Genomic DNA, 21202 nt, shown 5'->3' with positions numbered 1-21202 from the left:
GTGGTTGCGCTGTCTGCAAGACAAATATCTTCAGCATTTCTCATGTTTTGAGAATAACCATAGCTTTTATCCATGCTTTCTGAGTAAAGGGGATCACGATTAAAAACAACTTAGAAATTTAAATGCCTTTTTTTTTTTATTGAAATGTGAATTTTTAAACTACAAGTTCAGAATAATAAAAGTACATCAAATATAAATGATTCAGTCGGACCGATACACTCCATTCCTCATTTCCACAATGAAGTCTGAGACATCTAGGTGAGTTGTATTCAACTGTCCTGATAAGTCGCACATTGGATTAGGTATATCCATTGGTCTAGCCTGGTCGAGGAAATTAGTCTCGACACCCTTCTCCTTAATGGAGGTTTGATATAGATCCACCAGATGATTTAGGGTATGACAGATACGCGCCCAATTCCCATCGCCACCACACCTATGGCAGGCTCCATCAGAGTTTCTAAGAGCATTGTTCATACGAGCTTTGCCTTTGTGGCAATTTCCATTTTTAAAGCTCGGGCCTGAATTTTTCCTTGGAATCTGGTTGTGAAACTAACCACTATGATTCTTGCTTTTCTTGTTCCACCAGCCTCGCTTATGGCCACGTCCTCATTTATGATTATCGCCACCAAAAAATGTGGCATTCATTTCAAGAGAAGCAGCATTCACTTCTGGGAATGGTACAGATCCAGTAGGTTGGGACTGATGATTTTTCATCAGGAGCTCATTGTTTTGTTCAGCTACCAAGAGCACAGATATTAGGTGGTTGTATTCAGTGAAGCCTCGCGCTCTATACTGTTGTTGCAGGAGCATGTTAGAGGCATGAAATGTGCTGAAATTCTTTTCCAGCATATCTTCCTCAGTAATGGTATCCCCACAGAGCTTCATATGAGAGGTAATTCTGAACAACGCAGAATTGTACTTAGCCACTAACTTGAAATCCTGGATCCTTAGGTGAGTCCATTCATAGCGAGCCCTTGGAAGAATCACCATTGTCTAGTGATTGTATCTGTTTCTCAATGCCTTTCAGATAGCTAACAGATCTTCAACCGTTAAGTACTCCCTCTTTAGTCCCTCATCAAGATGGCGACGAATAAAGATCGTGGCCTTCGCCCGATCTTGAGAAGATGAGATGTTTTCTTCCCTAATGGTATCTCCAAGATTCCCTGCTTCCAGATAGATCTTGGTATCCAGTACCCACGTAAGGTAATTCTTCCCAATAATGTCCAGGGCAGCAAAATTGAGCTTTGCCAAGTTCACCATCTTCTTTTCTTTTTGAAAGAAAAATGAGATACGTAAGAACTTGCAATAATTTGTATTCCTGGAGGAATTTAGTGTTAGAATTTTTGGTTCTTACAAATTTTTCATTTTGATCTTCAAGCCAAAATAATAAGCACTCGAAACTTCAGACTCGAGATTTTCATGATTAATGAGAAGGACGATTGTACCGCACCATTCTCATTGAAACAAGCATAGGATAGGCGATTATTCCGCACCACTTGAACAGCAGGAAAATTTAAATAAGCAAAGTATTTTAAATATGCAGGGCAGGATAGGTGATTATACCGCACCACCTAAAATTGTGATAAAATTATGCAAAGCAAGTTGTAATCGATTTGAATATGTAGAGTAAGGTGGACAATTATACCGCACCACCTAAAATTTGCAGTAAAATTAAATCTGCAGCTCAGGATGGGCGATTATATCGCACCATCTTTGATCGCAGTGAAAATTAATTTGCAGGTCAAGATGGGCGATTGTACCGCACCATCTTTGATTACAATAAAATTAACATAAATAAACACTAGTTTAGAAACCAGGAACTGCACCAAATAAGAAATCAAAGATATAAGTAACTGTTAAATTTAGAACGAGAAGCAGGCATGGTGCTAGCAGTTCATCGCGAGGGTGCATCACGCAGATGAAGCGGAAGAAGAAGAAGAAAATAGGAAAAACCTTAAAGGAAGCATTTTTTTTTCTTTCTTTCGGTGAAGGGAGATGTGAAGTAGTAGAGAGTCGTGCTGATAACGTATTATAAAGAGGCAAAAGTTAGAGAGATAACATTTCTAAGGACAGGAGAGAAGCAGGTGCAAAATATAACATTATAACTTTAGTAGCTATAACACAAAAAGGATGACAGATAAAGAGAGGGAAGGATACTGATATTATTTCTCTTGTTTTCTTTTGTAGTGCTTTTGATAACAGACGGAGTGCTCTATTTATAGAGAGACTCATGTAACTACAACCATCCACAAAACAATGATGATACTTTTGAAAGTATCAAACACTATTCCTAAGTCTTGTTCTTTTTTAGTGGACATTCATTCATCCATCAATCCATCAATTTTACAATAGAAGACCCATATAATGAATGTAAACTAAAAAAAAAAAAAATGAAAAACTGAAGAATTATGCGAGTTGAACTATAGCCTTATTCTCTTAACTGCACAAAACGGTTGCAAAGAATCAAGATCATGGGACGTAGTCATCAAATACAAATGTAAGATACTTCCTTCAGAACGATTACAAATGACTAATTTATATATCCTATCCCAAGTCTTTAACTTTCTCACAAATTTAAAGCATTCTCAACTATATTCTTCCCCATGCTACTTTCCAACCAATTCCTAAAGAAAATTTCAAATATTTGATGGTCTCTGATGATACATTTCCCATTCCTCTACATGATAAATGAATACATTCTTCGTTACATAACTAAAGGAATGTAATATATCGAACTAATACAGCTACTTCTCGAAATATTCATCATTTATAATATTCGCTAACAGATTCTCCATGCATTAATTGGAGCATAGAAAATACTAGTTAACAAAAGAGGAATTAGATAACTTAAACCATCTCAAAGGAGATGTCATATCTTTAGTAGAATGTCATGTAATCAAATTTGAAGGCAGGAGCAAACTTGAACCGATATGTCAATCCTATGTGGATTATTGACATATGAAAAAAGGTGATGTCAAATAATTTTTAATTATTTTATTGAGTGAATCTCATTAATACACCAATTATAGATCTTGAAAATTTATTTTAATTGATTTCTTTTTAAAATGGATCTTACAAATATTATTTATAACAAGAACATATCGGTTGGAAAAAAAAGAAAATCTGACATTGCCACGTCAGCCATCAAATTAACATTTGACATTTATCTTTTGACATCTCCATTGGAGATGCTCTTACTGTTACAAGTTGATTGAAGACAACGTTATGACAAAACTATAAGAGCATCTCCAAAGGAGATGTCAAAATCCTAGGTTGAATGTCACTGTGCATATTTGACATCAAAAATCTTTCCAACCGAAGTGTTATTTGCTGACTGGATTTGAAGGTTTTGTGATTTGGAGTCAAATTTGACATCAATGTCAAATTTATTTTTAATTCATTGTAATGGTGTGCCTTTATTCCACTAGCATTTCAACCAATAAAAATTTTGTTTCAACATTTTTTAATAATTACAATCATTTAAAATTCTATTTAAATAATAAAATAATATTCGACAATTCGGTTGAAAAAGTACAAAATATGACATAAAACTTCAGATTGCCACATAAGCCATCAATTGTAATTTGACTCTTATGCAACCTGAAAACGTCTCCAAACTGTAAAAGATAAAAGGTATGCATACAAGTTAATTTGGCGGTTGAGGTTTGCATGAATGAAATGTCTTAAAGATAAAATTTTCCATGTGTCATTGTGCTTACATTTCAATAAACATCCATCTCTTCAAATTCAACGATTGATGAAATCCAAGCACTGCAAATTTCGGACTCGCACAAACCATTATATATTTGTACTTTCAACTTTCAAGATACATGACGGGAAGAATAATGGAACAGTTAGACAACTAAAGAATAGAAGAGTTTTTTCAAGATAATCACTCTTTTATTTTTCACTGGTGGATTTTCAAGATGATCACTCTTATTTTTCACTGCTGGATGCGCTAAGTTTATGTAACTCAAAGCAGCTTTTGAAAGGGCTTAAATCTAATGAAAAGATGCAACATGCATCTTGTATAATACAACAACTAGTAGGAGGAAGTGATGACACGGTTTGTAGTGCATAATGAGATTTTTGGAATTCTAATAGTAGTTCAATACACACACTTTCAAAAGTATATAATAGTACTATAAATTCAACATATACATATACATATATATATATTTATATAATTTGACACACACATATGTAATAAAAAAAATGCTTGATATATGTAAAAATTCATGCAAAATAATTTACCTATAAAAAATGTTATTTGGTTCAAATAGTGCGCCTACTTTTAAAATTTTAAAATGTTAGATTGCTTAAAAAAAGCAACATAATTTACTTAATATATGTAAAATACATGCAAAATAATTTACCTACATAATAAAACAATATTATTTTATACAATACTAATTTTCCTATTATTTGTACATATAATAATAAAATATGCCCAATAAATATATATATATATTTGATATTGATACATACAAAATAAAATACCTAGATAACAAAGAAATGTTATTTGATTCAAAATTCATTTACTTACACGACAAAACAATGTTATTTGATTAAAATTAATTTACCTAGTATTTGTACATATATCTTATAATAATAAAATGTGCCAAATATATATATATATATATATATATATATATAATATTACATGGAAAATAAATTGCCTACAAATGAAGGAATGTTATTTGATTAAATATTAATTTACCTACAAAATATAAGTTATTTGCTAATCATAAATTTACATATAGGTAAATTAATTAGTGTAATATTTTTTTTTATTGACTTTATTAAGCAAGTCTTATTACATATATTAGGTATGCTTTACTGTTATTTCATATTAGGCAATGAATTTATAACATTTTTTTTTATTTTTGCAAAATCATTAATTCTCCTTTACCATCCGCATGGAATTAATTGTATACATCAAATAGGGGTAGTTTAGGCATCCAAAAACTTTTAAATGTGTAAAGTCAAACATAATTAATGAATTTGTTGATGTGGAATCTAGTCAATAGGTTTTGTTTAAGTAAAAATCTTATGTCGGGTTTTATGTGGAGACAATTGAGTTTTAGAAGCTAAAAACATATTTTCAGTTTTGTTTTTTGAACTTTGTGGCTTACTTTTAACCATTAAAAAAAATTAACAAGTGAGATGCCGCGTTGTAATTGATTATATATTGATTATATATGTACTGCAATTCGTTTAGTCCGTTATTAGTATATTGGTCCCTTACATACTCCGCATCCCTTTAAGTTTGCGGTTCGTAATAGTTTCTCCTCTTTTTTTTTTTGTTTTTTTTTTTTTTGATTGAACAAATGATAGTATTTACACTAAGGGAAAGGCGAGCTGAACCTTAAAATGGACTAGCAATAATGTGGTTCAATTTAGCATTTGACGAGAATCGAACTTAAAACCTCTCACCTACAAATGAAGAAGAATGTCACTATACTGTAATACTAAATGGCCTCTACTTTATAAAAGTTGAATTAAATGATCCTCTAAGTTACAAGCGTTACATTATTGATCCCCCAGTTTGTGTAACCTTTATGACAATTTTATTTGTCAAGGTAAAACTGTCAACAAATTTTTTACTAACGTACGTGGTCGCTTGCAACTAAGGAAGAAAGGATATAAATTTTTTTTCCTTACCCGTCCATTCATTCGACTTCAGGAATCCGAAACATAATTAACTAATTGTACCCTTTAACTCATTAATTAGATGTTCATTCAACAGTAATTCTCTTAAACTCTTTTTTGGTTACGAACTCCTTTACTTTTGAATAGAGTCTCTATAAAAGGATGAAAAAAGAACCGATCTTATAGTTCTTTACTGAGTTAATCCTCTCTAATCTGAAATTTGTGCTTGATAAGGGAAAAAGGCACTGAGGCATATATTACAAAAGTAATTTATCAAATATCAACCATGTCATCCATCTTTATTATAACAGGTGTGGCCATCAACATAAAACATTTCTCCGAACTCACAATCCTCAATGTGGACATCCACACTTAGTCAAGAATTGAAGCTGTCTTCATTTAACCGTAGTTTTGATCAGAGACCAACCTACCCTGTCATCTAGTCCATTAGTTAACAAGAAACTGTTTTGATGAAGGGAAGTGTCGAGGAAAAAGTAATGGACCGCCAAAAATATTCCCTATTGGAGATAGAATCATCAAGTACTTCTGAGATGAAGAAAATAGCGACTGACTTTTTATCAAGAGTGTGGATAGAGTCCAAGAAACTATGGCACATTGTAGGTCCTGATATCATTAACCGCTTGGCTGGCTACTCCATGACTGTCATCACCCAAGCCTTTGCTGGCCACCTTGGCGATGTTGAACTTGCTTCCATTTCCATCGCAAACAATATCATTGTTGGCTTTGGTTATGGTCTCTTGGTATACATATCAAACACTTACTCTCTTGTATATTTTGTTGGTTATTTCACAGATAGACATTGAAAATATATACAATTGGCTTTTTTTACTCTTGACATTTATATGTATATATGTATAAAATATATTATGATATGGGTTAATTACATTCTTCTATTTGTTTTAGTCTGATTTCAATAATGTTTCTTGGAACCTTAATCATAATACTCGGTAATTTGCCGAAATTGATAACAAAAGGGAAAATATTTGGCTTCTTATAAGAAGTTTTTCCTCCATATGACACATAAGCAAACGAAAACAACAAAAGTTATTGCATGTGTAATGAGTCAGTATTGTGTAGGTATGTGATTTCCACACTCCCCTTCTCTTCCCGTGCACTTCTCCCGGTTTGTTTCCCCCCTTCTATCCCTTGAATACAATAAATCAGAGGAGAAGGGACTAAAAATAAGGAGATTAGTGCAGAACGAGAAAATAAGAGTGTAAAATCACTATCCTTTTGTTGACGTGTCATCTTGTGAATTGCATAATTGAAGGATTAGCTCCTCACTCGTAAGGATCTGACTCATGAACAAAATCGTAATTGTAAACTATATATTTTTTGTTTTGGCAATCAATTAGTTGGGGATGGCAAGCGCTCTAGCCACTCTATGTGGGCAGACTTTTGGTGCCAAAAAGTACCACATGCTGGGCATATACATGCAAAGGTCATGGATTGTGCTGTTTTCGTGCTGCATTCTTCTGTTGCCTGTGTACCTATACGCGTCTCCGATTCTGAAACTAATTGGACAGTCTGATGAGGTGGCGGAGCAGTCTGGGGCGGTGGCTTTGTGGCTCATACCCTTGCACTTCAGCTATGCATTTCAGTTCCCATTGCAGAGGTTCTTGCAGTGCCAGCTCAAGAACTTTGTGACCTTGTGGGTTTCGTTGGCGGTTTTGGTGCTTCATTCAGTAACAACTTGGGTTTTGGTGAGTGTGTTGGATTTTGGAGTTGTGGGTGCTGCCATTGCTCTGGATATCTCATGCTGGGCTTGCGGTTTGGGGCTGTTTTGGTATGTTGTGTCTGGTGGTTGTCCATTGAGTTGGGTTGGTTTCTCAATACAAGCATTTTCTGGGATTTGGGAATTTGCCAAATATTCTGCTGCTTCTGGGGTCCTGCTGTGGTACTAAATTTCTTCCTTAATTTGCTCTTTTTATTTTTATTTTTCTTGCACATATACATTTGTACCATACTTAACAGTCAGACACTTTTTAGCCAACTTTTGTTTGTTCTTATTTTTCTTTGAAGCTTGGAATTCTGGAGCTATAAAATCCTTATACTGATGACTGGGTTCTTAGAGGAAGCAACTCTTGCTGTGGATGCCTTGTCAATATGGTAAGTGTATTAAGGTTCCACATCATTAGTTAGATGATTAGTTAAATGATTGTACAAGTCAGCAATATAGTAAGTTTGTTAGTATTTGGTTAGAGTAGTTAGGTTTTCTCTTATAAAAACAGAATTGTGTAATATTTCTTTTTTAATTAACACAAATCTCATATTTCTCTCTCCAAACTCTCTGTGTTCATCTTTCTTCTGATTTACTCTTCAATTCGCTAATTTTTCAAATATAGTTAATAAGAAGATGCGTGTGTGAGACATTATGAGACTTTTTCAAAAGTGAAACCTAACTACAGGGACTTCAATACATCAAAACCTTATAAGGACTTAGACCTTAAAACTCAAGATTACAAGGATCTATCTGAAAAGTACAAAGTTGTCCATTTGATAACCATTTTACTTTTGTGCTCCAAATATGAAAGGAAGTATATAGGGGAAATTAGAGATGAAGAAGGACGATGAGATATGCATGCGAAGAAAAAAGGAAAAATGAATGAAAGCAAAATCTTGAAATTAAAACTTTAGTTTTTGATTTTTAATTTTAGGTTTTCATTATGTCTTTCCTTGTATATCTTCCCATATTTCCCAGTCGTTCATCCACTTTTCTTCATCCTCATTTCTTCCATATATTTTTCCTTTGTCGCTAACACAAAATGTAAAACTCAAAATAAAAATTAAATTGTTAACAAAGCAGACTTAAATTGGTCGTTTGCCATTCTGATTATTGGTTTGATTACATCTTGCAGCACGACTATAAATGTATGGGACCTCATGATTCATTTGGCTTTCTTGGTTGGCACGGCGTACGTACCATATTTATCATCTCTTTCAGTCATGTAATTCTTGGTTGTGACATTATTTACTTACGCACTGTAATGCATTTCTAGCATGTAATTCTTCAAGAGTCTTCTGAAATTCTTGTCATGAAACTCACAGAGTTAGGGTGGCAAATGAGCTGGGATCCGGAAATGGGAAGGCAGCTAAATTTGCACAACAGGTTTCAATGGCACAATCTGCTTCAATCGGTCTATGCTTATGTGTACTTGTTATCATGTTCCATCACAAATTCGCCCACGTATTCACTTCGAGTCCTGATGTCATCGAAGCAGTTGATCAAATGTCGTATCTCTTGGCCGTAACAGTTCTACTTAACAGTGTTCAATCCGTCTTGGCAGGTTAACCTTGATCCTTCATCAAGTTTTTAAAAGTAAATTGGTGGTAGAATAATTAACCTTAATACTGGTATCACATGGTCTATTCTATACTCTCTATATACAGTAGTGCTTCTGTTTTTCTTTCAAATCCATCTTTGTATATTCACAGGAGTGGTGGTGGGGTCAGGATGGCAAGCATGGGTGGCATATATAAGTCTTTTCTCCTACTACATTTTTGGGCTCCCACTTGCATTTGTAATGGGATCGGCTCTCCACTTCGGTGTTTCGGTATGTTTCATTCTCGAAGTTACACAGAATGTTCTCTCCTCGAATGATTTCTTTTACATCCTCAAGCAGTGGAAAATATTCGAATTCGAAATTTTTTTGCAACATTGAAAAGAAGTCATTAGACAAAGTGATTTGATTTCTCCTATAGAATGTGCATTGTTACCATATCAGGATCATCTCCTGATCTTTGTATGGGGATCCTCATGACCAAGAAGTGTGGGCCGTTGGATGAAAATCCAACGGCTATAATTATTATAACTTTAAAGGGACCCCCCTGTTTGTAGCCGTTGGATTTTCATTCAACGGCCCACACTTCTTGGTCATGAGGATCCCCATACAAAGATCAGGAGAGGATCTTGATCCATTGTTACCCCCATCATTCATCATTTTAATGTACGGCAAAATGTAAAAAATGTGTTACTACTATTTAGACAGTCAAAATTACACATTTGGTTTTCTTAGTCTCTGGCTAGGATATGCCTTCTGAATAGCCTCGGTTTGAATTCCAATTCATGTGTTACTACTTACAATAAAATCTCAAAGGATCAACTAATTGATTAAATTTTAAATGGAAAACAGGGTATATGGGGTGGGATGATCTTTGGTGGAACTGCTGTGCAAACAGCGATATTGGCCATCGTGACATTAAGACATGATTGGGAAATGGAGGTATGGTTTAATAAACATAAGAATTTCGGGTTATTTATCCTTCTTCTTTAAGTATACAAGTCAAAGTTACACTGTTGTAATCCAAGTCCAACAATGGTTTTGATCAATTATATGCAGGCTCAGAAGGCAATGCAGCGTGTGAACAACTGGTCGACTTCTAACCGAGACAATAAATTAGAGGAACATAAATAAAATGGAATAAATCCACTTTTTGTTATATTTGGATAATCGGATTTACAATTTCTGTAAAATTCGTAAGTGGTCAAGCAATGGTGCTTTTTACCTGCTAAAGATCTTAAACAATGATGGCCTCGAACTGCTAGATCTTAAACAATGGTGGTTTTTACCTGCTAGGTCTTGTTTTTATAGGCTTTTCTCTACGTACACTACAATCATCAGTATTTAAAAATTCAAGGATGACTTTTTCTTCTCCGGCTGAGAACAATGCATTGGTACCTAATAGAATTGAAAATTCAAGTTTCTTTTCTTTTCATATTATAGATAGGTACTCTTAGAAAATATGACCAGATTGCCCACTGTGTGACGAAATGATCAAATAGAAAAAAAATTAAACAATTAGAGAAAAAATTAGAAATACTGACAAACTTGAAAATTGAGACTTGCATAAATGCAATGTTATCAAGACAGAATTTCTTCCTTACTCTTATGCTTGTATTTCGGTAGGAGACCGTCTCCTAAGTTTCAACAATCTATAATTCGAAAACAAACCCAATATATTTCGTACTCTCAATATATGATTCGGAATTGAACAACAAATAATGGGAGAAACAAACTGAAGAAACTTTATTTCTCAAGAATAAGATTTGACTCACTAATTCTCTATATTACACAACTAGAATTCATAGGTTTATATAAAATTCAAATGCTGCTTGTTAAACAGATGTAACTTTACATCTATAAGCAGTGGTCATTTGGCTAAGGGCATATCCATCAATTCTTTATTTTTAAGAAAAACTAATGAAAAATGGTTTGAAGACTTTGAGTTTTAACGATAAGGACATAATAAAGGGTAAAGTAAATAGTACCATAGTTGACTTTTTAGTGTAAAAATATGGTTTTTCATTAAAGTGAACAGTACCAAAAAATTTTCGTTAAAATTCTATTATTTTTTTCGGCTGGCAAAGATTCATATACAAACATTAGTTCCACTTCAAAAAGAATGACACCAACTTAATTTAGATATAAATTATTTGATGTAAAAGGATATAAAAACATTTTTCTTTACATTTTAAAATTATTAAAATATAATAATTATTATTAGATATAATTCCAACATAGCCTTCCTTTGCATTAAAGAACCAACTTAGTATTTCCTCTTTCTCTAACGGAGGCAATATTCTCAACATTTATCTTTAAAATCATATCAAAGGAGATTAAATATTACATGATGCCCAATGTTTATTGTACTTCATCACTTGCCTTGATTTGTTTTTTCTGTTTATGGGTTTCTGGACGTCAGACACGACGTTCCATAAAAATATTTGTGGGGTGGGAACCTGGCTGGATTGCTAGTATTTACCTTTTTAAACAACGTTTCTGCAACGACTTCTAATCGTCAACTAGCTATTATCTGTTATTCAAGTCACGACTCTTTTTTAGTTTTACTCTTCCAACTAACCAACCCACTGGGCAGGAAAATATTTGTATGATGGGAATCGTTGACAGAGAAGAAGAAGTTCATCTTCACCAATCTCTATTAGCAGAATCATCAAGCAAAAACACTACTACTACTGATGATGATCAACAAAATACACACCTTTGGTCAAGAGTTTGGATAGAATCCAAGAAACTATGGCGCGTGGTCGGTCCTGCCATCATCGGCCGTTTGTCTTCCTTCTCCATGATCGTCATAACACAAGCCTTTGCCGGACACCTTGGTGTGGTTGAACTCGCTTCCATTTCCATTGCCAACAATGTCATTGTCGGCTTCACTTTTGGTCTCCTGGTAATGATCAAAATACGATAAATTTTAGTCTGTTTGTATAATAATTTTTTTTTGTGTGACGTGCTATTCCGACTTTCAAATTGTACACAATTCCAAACTAGAAATGTAAATGGCCAGAGGTCTGGTGTCCCTATTTCCGTGTCCCTCTCTGTCTCCTTTGTCGTTAATCGACACGTTTCCAATCACTCAACTCTAACGGTACATTGTTAACCTGTAACCTAGCAGCTATCCCATCCCATGACCCCACCCACCCTGACCACCGCACCCTGCCGGCTGCAACCTTTTCTCTCTCCCCTCCCCGCCCCCATCTATTTTGTGTCTACAGTATACAATTTTTTCCTTTCAATTTTTCGATTTTCGAAGTTATGGGTTAATGGATCATTGATCAATTTGAACTTTGTGGTTTCCATTTGTTGTTTTTGAGTTTGATTTCACTGAGAGTGCTGTTTATTTAAAATGTGATTTCGGTGAAGGGGGATTGATTTTAACGATTAATGTGGACTTGCATTTTATTCGTTGCAGAACTTTTAATCCACACCAGATCTTGAACCGGGGTGGGGTGGGGTGGGGAGGGGAGGGCAGGCTGTCGCAGACTCGCCGAACCGCCTGTGGGGTGGGCAGGGGTGGGGGACTTGGGTTTCACGGTGTGGCTGCTAGGTTTGCTTTGGTTTTTCCAATTCTTCAGTATAATCAATTTTTAATTTATTCCAAGTTAACATTGTTATAGAGCTAGGGAAATGCTAAAGATACCAAATTTTTAAACTAAATTTTGTAAATCAAATGATGTGGTACCCGTAGCCAATTGAAATAGCTTTGGGCTCTATTATATGTTTACGTCTTGACATAATTGTATTTTTGTTTTGTTTTTTTGTCACAATCAACCAGTTAGGCATGGCAAGCGCACTAGAGACACTATGTGGGCAGGCTTTTGGGGCGAAGAGGCACCATATGTTGGGGATATACCTCCAAAGGTCATGGATTGTGTTGTTCCTATGTTGCATTCTGCTCTCGCCTATATACATTTTCGCCTCTCCGATTCTGAAACTATTAGGACAGTCCGATGACGTTGCAGAGATGTCGGGAGTGGTGTCTTTGTGGCTTTTACCCATGCACTTCAGCTATGCGTTTTTTTTCCCATTGCAGAGGTTCTTGCAGAGCCAGCTGAAGAACTTTGTGACTTTGTGGGTTGCCTTGGTGGTTTTGGTGTTTCATGCCTTGATAAGTTGGCTTTTTGTGTATGTTTTAGACTTTGGGGTTGTGGGTGCTGCTATTGCTTTGGATATCTCTTGGTGGGTTTCCTTTTTCGTGCTACTAGGATATGTGACATGTGGTTGGTGTCCACTCAGTTGGACTGGTTTCTCTATGGAGGCCTTTTCTGGCCTTTGGGAATTTGTCAAACTATCTACTGCTTCTGGGGTCATGCTTTGGTATAGATCTCTCCTTTCTTCTTCATGTTTTTTTTTTTTCTATCATAAAAATTTGAAGTGTTGGTAAATCTTTTTCTTTTAAATGTTAACCATGTCCCTGCTTTACTAATTTTTTTCCATACAACATTAAGTGAGAAGTTTTAATTATAGAAAAATATTTATGTCAACTTAAGCAACATACCGGACTGCTCAGCAGATGCACAGTATGTCGGCAGTCACTAGAATTTTAAAGTTTCTTGTGAGAGAGTTATTTTACTTCTAAAAAGGATCAAATCAATATTTTCTTGTAAGCATTTTATTACAGTGATCATTTTACCCTAATTGTTGGTGTTGTTATGGTTCGATGATTAGATGATTTTTGGTTTCTGCTCGATTGATCTTTAAGTGCAAATATAAGGTCTTATCTAAGGTAGAGTATCAGAATATCATTTTGTCAAAAAGAAATGTAATAAGGGTTTGATTGGACCGTTTAATATCGCGTGTTTTAAAATTAATCATCCTTGATCTCAAGTGTTGTTGTTAATCACTTATGCAGCTTGGAATTTTGGTACTACAGAATCTTGATATTGATGACTGGACACTTACAGAACGCGACTCTTTCTGTGGATGCCTTATCAGTTTGGTACTAGACCTTTATCAACATTGCTTAGCATATATTCGAATTTGGGTTGCAATTGGTAATTTAGTGAAAAGATAAAAATGCAAATGACCATATCAACTGTGAGTTTTGACCTTTTTTCTTATTGCAGCATGACTATGAATGCTTGGGAGCTCATGATTCATTTAGCCTTCTTCGCTGGAACTGGGTAAATGATTTTTTTATCTTATCTGTTACTACTTTTGTGAGTCTGCATTATGATTGAAGTAAAAAATTTAAAAAGAATTTGTCATGGGTCTCACAGAGTAAGAGTATCGAATGAGCTGGGTGCTGGAAATGGTCAGGCAGCAAAATTTGCAGCAAAAGTATCTGTGGCAGAATCCAGCTTGATTGCCCTATTCTTCTGCATACTTATTATTGCATTCCGTGATAATTTTGGATACATATTCACAACAAGCAGTGATGTCATCCAACGAGTTAATAAAATGTCTTACATCCTGGGTATCACAATTCTACTTAACGGTGTTCAACCCGTCTTGTCAGGTTAAATTTTTCCCCTTCATAAATTGTTAGCTACATGTCTTAGATATTCAATTCCTGTGGAGTGATTACGATGGTCGTGTTTTGTCTTTGGGTTACATAAGTGGGAATCAAATCATTGAACTATCCTAATTCTAACTTTGCACATCATCATTTGAGTTATCTCAAGAGCTTAAACAACACTTCCAGATTTAATATTAGTGTCGCGAAGGTAGAAGTAATTGTTTTGTTATTGTTAGTTGTGCATGCCTGCGCTAATTCTGGTCATAGATGCATGTAGTGTCCAACAACTGCCTTCGTACGATAGCACTTCTCTAAAAGTAACAATGGTACTTTTTTTATGCCTAAAACGTTAGTGTTTTGTTCCTTTGTAAAGAAGATGGTCGTTACTTGTATTACAGGAGTAGCTGTAGGCTCAGGATGGCAGGCATGGGTGGCATACATAAATCTTTTCTGCTACTACGTTATTGGGCTCCCTCTAGGATTTGTAATGGGATGGGTCGCTGACTTGGGTGTTACGGTACATTTTGCTCTTTCATCTATCTCAATGGACAACCTTGTTATTGTGTGTTTTGACTCCATAATTATATGTACTTCTAATAAACTCTTCAAGCATCAGTTTACTACATTATCTCATTATATATGGTTGTTAAAATTTCATATAAAAATAGGGCATATGGGGTGGGATGATCCTTGGCGGAACTGCTGTCCAAACAGTGATTTTGGGCATCGTGACATCGCGACGTGATTGGGAAAAAGAGGTATAAGATTCGATCATAAAAGGCCACTTATTTCTTTAATTTCACCAAAAATAAAAGCTACGTGTACACTTGTTTCTTTTCAGCAAAAAAAAAAAGAAAAAAAAAAATGTCCAAGCTGAAACGAGCATAATATTGGTTGACAAATTTTGCAGGCTCAGAAGGCCAGCCAGCGTGTAAATAAGTGGTCAACTCCTAATCCAGATGATCAGACAGAGGAGCAACAATATACATGAAATGCTACCTGCAGTTTGTTAGGCTACTCTAGTTTCATGAATATACATGAAAAAAAAAAAAAGGAAACAGAATTATTTGGGCATAAATATTTCGAGCTACTTTAAACCAACTTTCTTTGATGTAGCATTTTGGTTTTTAGGCCATCCCTGTGAATTCAAAAGCTTAACCACAGAGTAGTTCTTAAACGTTTTCCCAACAAATAGGTAAAGAGAACTCGTTGTAAATATATGGATACCTGCATGTGGGTGAAATAGTAGTATGGAGAAATAATTAATAGTGTGGTGAAATAACGACCTTTGTGTTTCTATACAACCTTTTAATTGGAGTGAAGCCATATATATTTAGCTTTGTGTCAGTTATAATTTGGTATTGAACTCGCGTCTAAGATAATTGAATATAATCGAAGTCAAGTGCGACTTTTTCTTTGAAGCATGTTTAATGCTCTATAGGGTGTTTTTTTTTTTCAAGTGTTGTATATGCTCTATTTTGTGAAACCCCTAAAGGGATGTTGTGATTCACCCATTCTCAAGTTGAAGCATACAAAACTCAACTCTCATAATCTGTCTATTTCACAACACTCCTTCAATACTCTCTCTTAATGGCGTTTCTTATCAATTATTTCCATCCACTTCTTTTAGGAGAACAATTATGAAAGGCCTACTATAGTTGACTGGGCAGGATGAAGTGATGAAGATTAATTACTCTAATTTTTTCTTTTCTTTGTTTTGGGTACATATACAGCTTACAGTGCCTTGAAAACGCAACAATATAAACAAAGTCAGCATTTTATTGTTCCTAACATAGTTAGCAACACACAGAAAGAAATTAAGATAAGAACACAAACAACATCAGAATTATCTTATTGTCATTTCGTCAAACACGTCATGGAAAACCCCATCAAAAGCCACCATGAGAAAAATCAAACTTCAATTTTTGGGTTAATAATGCAAACCTGGCTAGAATTTCATTTTCTCTTTTGTCCATTTCTCTCCAAAGAAAAACAGACCCCATTCAATTTTTTGTCCAACAACAACAATGCCACGCCGTTGCTGTTGTTGTCCCAAAAATAAAAAAATTCTTTGAACCATTCTTTTTGGCATGTCAAAATACATTCACACTGTTACAGCCGCATTGTTGGAAGAATTGTGACACCAATTATTGGGTTGTCAAAGTACCCATTTTAGGTGTTCACACCAAAGAACATTGTTTGAAGATCAAAAGTCACTTTTTTCGTTTTTGTTGATTACGAAAAGATAACTCTTTTGTTAATTTAATCTAGAAACATATATATGGAGTAGCTAGTGCTCGTATTCTCCTACAAGGGCAATGCGTGATGGTGAGTCATTGGTTCACATTTATATTCCATAATGTATTATTAACAGTTGGTAATCGCTTATGTATAAATGCTAATATAATTCACACATACAATTAGATGCATACCACTGTACAAAAACCCGACAAGACACGATAATCTGCTGTTCAAATGGCTATTGGTGTCGGTCCCAAGCCTACCCACGCACCACCAGATGGTAACAGCAACAACTGTCCTGGTTCAAGAAATGGGTTCCAACATTGAGTCGACTCGGCTGACTCGTTCCTACCCATAAAAACCACCACTCTCTTCTCCTCTCGCTTCTCCTGCATCTCCACAAGCCTAGCCTTCGTCTCCTTCACCAACTCCCACAACCCATCATTCCTCTTCCTGTTCACAAACAATAGCATCAACTTCCCCTTGCAACTCTCCAGCCTCTCCAATGCGTCAATCAACCGAGTCAACTCATCCGAACTCAAACCCTCAACTGAGTCGATTCTATCTCCAACTTCCTTGACTCGGACAACAATTTCACGCTGAATCGACCTGTAATCTTCGCCCGCTGCTCTCACCACTTCGTATACCAAATTGTTCTTCTGAAGTTCTAATGAATCGGGTGCGTCGCAAATTCGTACCACAAATTCCACAAGCACTTCAATCTCCATTGCCAAATCCGAGTCCAAAAGAGCAAGTGCCTTCTCTTCCTTGTCTCTTTTATTACCATCGGTTTTTGTCGAATTGAAATAATACCCAATTGCTCTAGACACCATGAGATTCTGCTCGATCACACCGGCGTACCATCTGACCCAAGATGAATATTCCAGCATGCACAAATCGGAATTGTCACAAAACATGGAGAGATTCAAAAAATTGTATCCCCCAAAACAAGGGTAATAAGCAAGCTGGTCTTTGAGAATAAAAGACCCTCTTGATATAATGTTATGAATTGTGAGGAGGCATTTTAGGGCAACAAAGGCGCTCCGAGTGACGTGGAGTCGGTCCATGAGGGCCTCGATGCATGCGCATGCAGTGAGGCGGGAGGAAAGCCCTAGGGCGAGCACGGAGGCGATTCGTGTCTCTGAAGGCGGCCTTGACGGGTCATGGGTGGTGGCGCGGAGGACAGCGAGGTGTACGGAGACTCGGCCGTTGATGCATAGAGTCGCTTTGAGGATTGAGGCTTTGTCTTTCAGGATGCCAATGAATTTGATTCGGGCCATTGCGAATGAAGAAAGAATGGGAAGGGATGAGTAACATTGAGGTGGGAGGGCAGAGAAAGATATAAAATGACAGTTGGACGCGGTTTTACTATTTCATGGCGTCCGTGTGTGTGCAAACTATGCATGGATCTTACTGTGTGAGGAGAGAGCTTTTGACGCTTTATAATGTGTTCATACGCTTATGTGCAAGTTGGAGCGCGAACATCGCTTTACTAATAAAACTATATGGAAAACCTCCTCTTAATTTTTTGGAGTAAATATAGAAGAATTATAGATAATATCTGTATTTTCCAAAGAAGTTAAAACTATTTACAGAACTGTTTACATAAAGAAAATTAAAAAGTCTAGAAGTATATATGTTCTAAATGAGTTTGCGTATTTGTTGTATGTGTAGAGTGTCGACTACCATTCCGAATCGGTTATGTGGCTTTTTTTAATTAGTGTGATTGTGTAAACTAGAAATAGGAATCTTATAGGATTTAGAAGATCATTTTCTTGTGGCTTTTTATCTAAAATGGTCCCTAAGATTTGCATAACTTCTCATTTTGGTCCCTGAGATTTGAAATCGATAGAATTGGTCCTTGAGTTTATCCATCATCAATCATTTTAGTCATTCCGTGAAAAATCTTCATTAAATAAGATAAAATGATAAAAATACCCTCATTTTTTGTTAAATCATTTTGGCCTATTGTTTATTAGATTGAGGGTAGTTATGTTATTTTAATCTTTATTTAACATAACTATTTTCAGAATGACCAAAATGATTGATGGTGAATAATCTCAAGGAGCACTTGCATTGATTTCAAATCTCAGAGACAAAAGTAAGGAGTTATACAAATCTCAATGACCATTTTGGTTAAAAAGTCTTTTGTTGTTTAACTTGTATTACTTGTAGAGCAAGTAAAACTCATCATAACTAGTATATATAAATAAAAGCACTAAGCAACATGAATTACACAAGGATCAATTCCTCAAGCCCATCTCTCCTTCTCTCTTTCTCTAGCCGGCCCTCCCTCTATTCTCTCTCTCAAACATTAGTTTTGCAACCGTTGTATATTTCAACCAAGTTATTTGGTTTCCAACTCACGCGATTTTACTTTTGACCCATTGGATTATGATTTAACATATCATCAGTTTAACAATCTCTAATGGATTAAAATTCCAAGACTTTATGTTGAATCTAGAAATATGAGATCATCCAAACATATTGTTGACCCTAAAAATTACAAAACCTACGTGGCGCGCAGGCCGAGTAACTAATAAGCTAACTACGTCCTTCGGTCGAATGCGGGGCGTGCCAACTCGTCGGCCGAGCCTGGCCGAGGAGTAAAATTTGTTGATGTAGCTTTGAGCGCGTCGCTGACTTCTTTAACTTGCGATTGCGACCGAGGAAGGAACACTCTCGGTCTCCGGGTTCTACAGCCTGAAGACAAGGCTGCTAATTCTGCGGAGTTCACAAATCGTCCGAGCCCGATTCGGTCACTATGATTATATTCGTGAGAGTATAAGCACGTCGAATCGAGACCAAGGTGTATGGGCATAGGTACTCGAACGTGATGTATGTCTTGATGGTAAACGTAGTTCGGCCGTCGGAATGCCGAACCCTGAAACTCACTTGTGAGTATCCAATCATAAAACCACTCGGCGACCAGTACGCCGAGCAATGTAATTCGTAACACCTAACTATGCCGAGAAGGCTAGCAGGGTGACCTCTGCCAACAAAGGTTCGAAAACCTTTCTCGACCGAGACTTGGATAGATAATCGGTCGACCTCGACGCAGTGCTGTTTATCCAAACTGAAGATGCTTCTCGGTCGGCTGATTCTGCGGCAGCAGTGCTGTTTATCCAAACTGAAGGTGCTCGCCGGGTGCTTCCACAGTGCTGTTTATCCAAACTGAAGGTGTGTCGGCGGGAAAAGAAAAGGAAAAAATCTCAAGGTGTTGAGAGGTTTTGCGCAGGGCAATTGTATGCTGATTTGAAGGTCCTTTCTGTTTGCATGATTTCTTGTATTTATAGTGCCCCATTCCTTGAAACCGACTCCGATTTGGATTGGGAGTCCTTGTCCCATTTCGCTTCTTCCTCGAACAAACCTACTCCTACTGGGATTCTGAATTTTCCTTCTTTTCGGGACTTCATTCCTTGCTGGTCGAGAATCCTAGTTGCACCAGGACTTCCTCGACCTTTCTATTTATCTGGACTACTTATGATAGGATTTGGCCGACCCTGTCAGCTGGCCCGGGCCCTATTATTCAGCCCATAGTATTTATCATCTCCTTGGGCCGAGCACATCCTGCTGCTCGGCCCAGCAATAATATTTTGGGCCCAAACACATATATATAATTATGAATCACCAACAGGCACGTATAGAAAGATGAGTCAAACGAACGTGTTGGATCCTTCTTCTTAAAACCCTTAATTTCTAACGCGGGTATCGACATTAACTAAAGCAACAATGTCTCGTATGTAAGTTTTCACAGGTATACCTCCTTCATATCGAAATTTAATCTTTTTTTGGCCTCGAAGCTACCCTTAGAGAAATGTTTCACATAAAAAATATAACAAAATAATATACAACATATATATTCCACACGTTTTGCGAGCTCAAACTCATAGGTAATGACTAACTGGGCTCTAAAAAAAATTGGCATTGGCTTAAAAAAAATGAATTATTAATGACTAATCGAGCTCTCAAAAGATTGACGTTAGTTCCAGTATGTTAAATTGACCCGTTTCTGATGTCAGAATTGTTTTCTGGAGGACAAGAGTCACTAGTGGGTTGTCAAGTTGTCAAGCTGTCACGCCCCAAAACTCAAGGTGTGAGGTTAAGAGGAACAAATAGAACAAGGCGGTTGTTTAGGAGTGTAAATCAAATATTAGCTAAAGAGTTTGACAGTGTAAAATTTAAACTCAACAAATATAGTAACCAAAACTACAAGTGTAACTTTAACAAATAAAATAAAGGACTTCTTGCTGTAATACAAAATGCAGAAATAACATGTACCATAAAATTCACCAAAAATATCTTGTTTAACTAAAAAATGTGAAAATTTCAGGATTCAAAGTAGACATATAAAACTAACTTGTGTTAAAATGTCAATTGGGTTTCCAAGTTCGGAAAGTACTGTAAAATTGAAGTCTAAGACAGGCATGCTGCTTTTTTTTTTTTTTTTTTTTTTTGTAAAAACTTTAGCAGCCCCAAATCACTTTCAAAGACTCTGGAAACGAAATCGATTTCATCCTAAAGTGTCAAA

General features: G+C 36.0%; 4 protein-coding genes across 4 annotated transcripts; 2 read left to right on the top strand and 2 right to left on the bottom strand.

Annotated features, from left to right (window-relative positions):
* Positions 1 to 606: 606 nt before the first annotated feature.
* Positions 607 to 1260, bottom strand: LOC137717145 (uncharacterized). Its single transcript, XM_068456448.1, has 2 exons — positions 1037 to 1260; positions 607 to 898 (listed from the first exon to the last, which is right to left on the bottom strand). The coding sequence occupies exons 1-2, from the start codon at positions 1258 to 1260 to the stop codon at positions 607 to 609; spliced, it is 516 nt and encodes a 171-aa protein (XP_068312549.1).
* Positions 1261 to 6149: 4889 nt separating this feature from the next.
* Positions 6150 to 10088, top strand: LOC137717144 (protein DETOXIFICATION 27-like). The gene is made up of 8 exons (XM_068456447.1): positions 6150 to 6413; positions 7029 to 7570; positions 7696 to 7782; positions 8532 to 8588; positions 8722 to 8960; positions 9109 to 9227; positions 9807 to 9896; positions 10014 to 10088. The coding sequence occupies exons 1-8, from the start codon at positions 6150 to 6152 to the stop codon at positions 10086 to 10088; spliced, it is 1473 nt and encodes a 490-aa protein (XP_068312548.1).
* A 1477-nt stretch (positions 10089 to 11565) lies between these two features.
* Positions 11566 to 15661, top strand: LOC137718827 (protein DETOXIFICATION 27-like). The gene is made up of 8 exons (XM_068458364.1): positions 11566 to 11862; positions 12748 to 13289; positions 13825 to 13911; positions 14039 to 14095; positions 14192 to 14430; positions 14829 to 14947; positions 15099 to 15188; positions 15341 to 15661. Exons 1-8 carry the CDS (start codon positions 11566 to 11568, stop codon positions 15419 to 15421), a joined length of 1512 nt encoding a protein of 503 aa, XP_068314465.1. The 3' UTR covers positions 15422 to 15661.
* A 1131-nt stretch (positions 15662 to 16792) lies between these two features.
* Positions 16793 to 18275, bottom strand: LOC137718624 (putative clathrin assembly protein At4g40080). The gene has a single exon (XM_068458173.1). The coding sequence runs from the start codon at positions 17949 to 17951 to the stop codon at positions 16902 to 16904; it is 1050 nt and encodes a 349-aa protein (XP_068314274.1). The 5' UTR covers positions 17952 to 18275; the 3' UTR covers positions 16793 to 16901.
* Between the last annotated feature and the right edge of the window lie 2927 nt (positions 18276 to 21202).

The sequence above is a fragment of the Pyrus communis genome, chromosome 15 (genome assembly GCF_963583255.1).
Source record: "Pyrus communis chromosome 15, drPyrComm1.1, whole genome shotgun sequence".
Classification (NCBI taxonomy): Eukaryota; Viridiplantae; Streptophyta; class Magnoliopsida; order Rosales; family Rosaceae; genus Pyrus; species Pyrus communis.
The sequence above is the reverse complement of the archived record's forward strand: the minus strand, read 5'-3'. Positions and strand labels throughout refer to the sequence as shown.

Excerpts from the sequence above, each read along its gene's own strand:
- LOC137717145 (XM_068456448.1), bottom strand. The coding sequence starts at position 1,260 with ATGGTGAACTTGGCAAAGCTCAATTTTGCTGCCCTGGACATTATTGGG. Across the intron at positions 899-1,036 it reads TACTTAACGGTTGAAGATCT|AATTACCTCTCATATGAAGC; the intron begins GTTAGCTATCTG and ends TGCGTTGTTCAG.
- LOC137717144 (XM_068456447.1), top strand. The coding sequence starts at position 6,150 with ATGGACCGCCAAAAATATTCCCTATTGGAGATAGAATCATCAAGTACT. Across the intron at positions 7,783-8,531 it reads GTGGATGCCTTGTCAATATG|CACGACTATAAATGTATGGG; the intron begins GTAAGTGTATTA and ends TACATCTTGCAG. Across the intron at positions 9,897-10,013 it reads GACATGATTGGGAAATGGAG|GCTCAGAAGGCAATGCAGCG; the intron begins GTATGGTTTAAT and ends AATTATATGCAG.
- LOC137718827 (XM_068458364.1), top strand. The coding sequence starts at position 11,566 with ATGGGAATCGTTGACAGAGAAGAAGAAGTTCATCTTCACCAATCTCTA. Across the intron at positions 13,290-13,824 it reads GCTTCTGGGGTCATGCTTTG|CTTGGAATTTTGGTACTACA; the intron begins GTATAGATCTCT and ends TCACTTATGCAG. Across the intron at positions 14,431-14,828 it reads TGTTCAACCCGTCTTGTCAG|GAGTAGCTGTAGGCTCAGGA; the intron begins GTTAAATTTTTC and ends CTTGTATTACAG.
- LOC137718624 (XM_068458173.1), bottom strand. The coding sequence starts at position 17,951 with ATGGCCCGAATCAAATTCATTGGCATCCTGAAAGACAAAGCCTCAATC.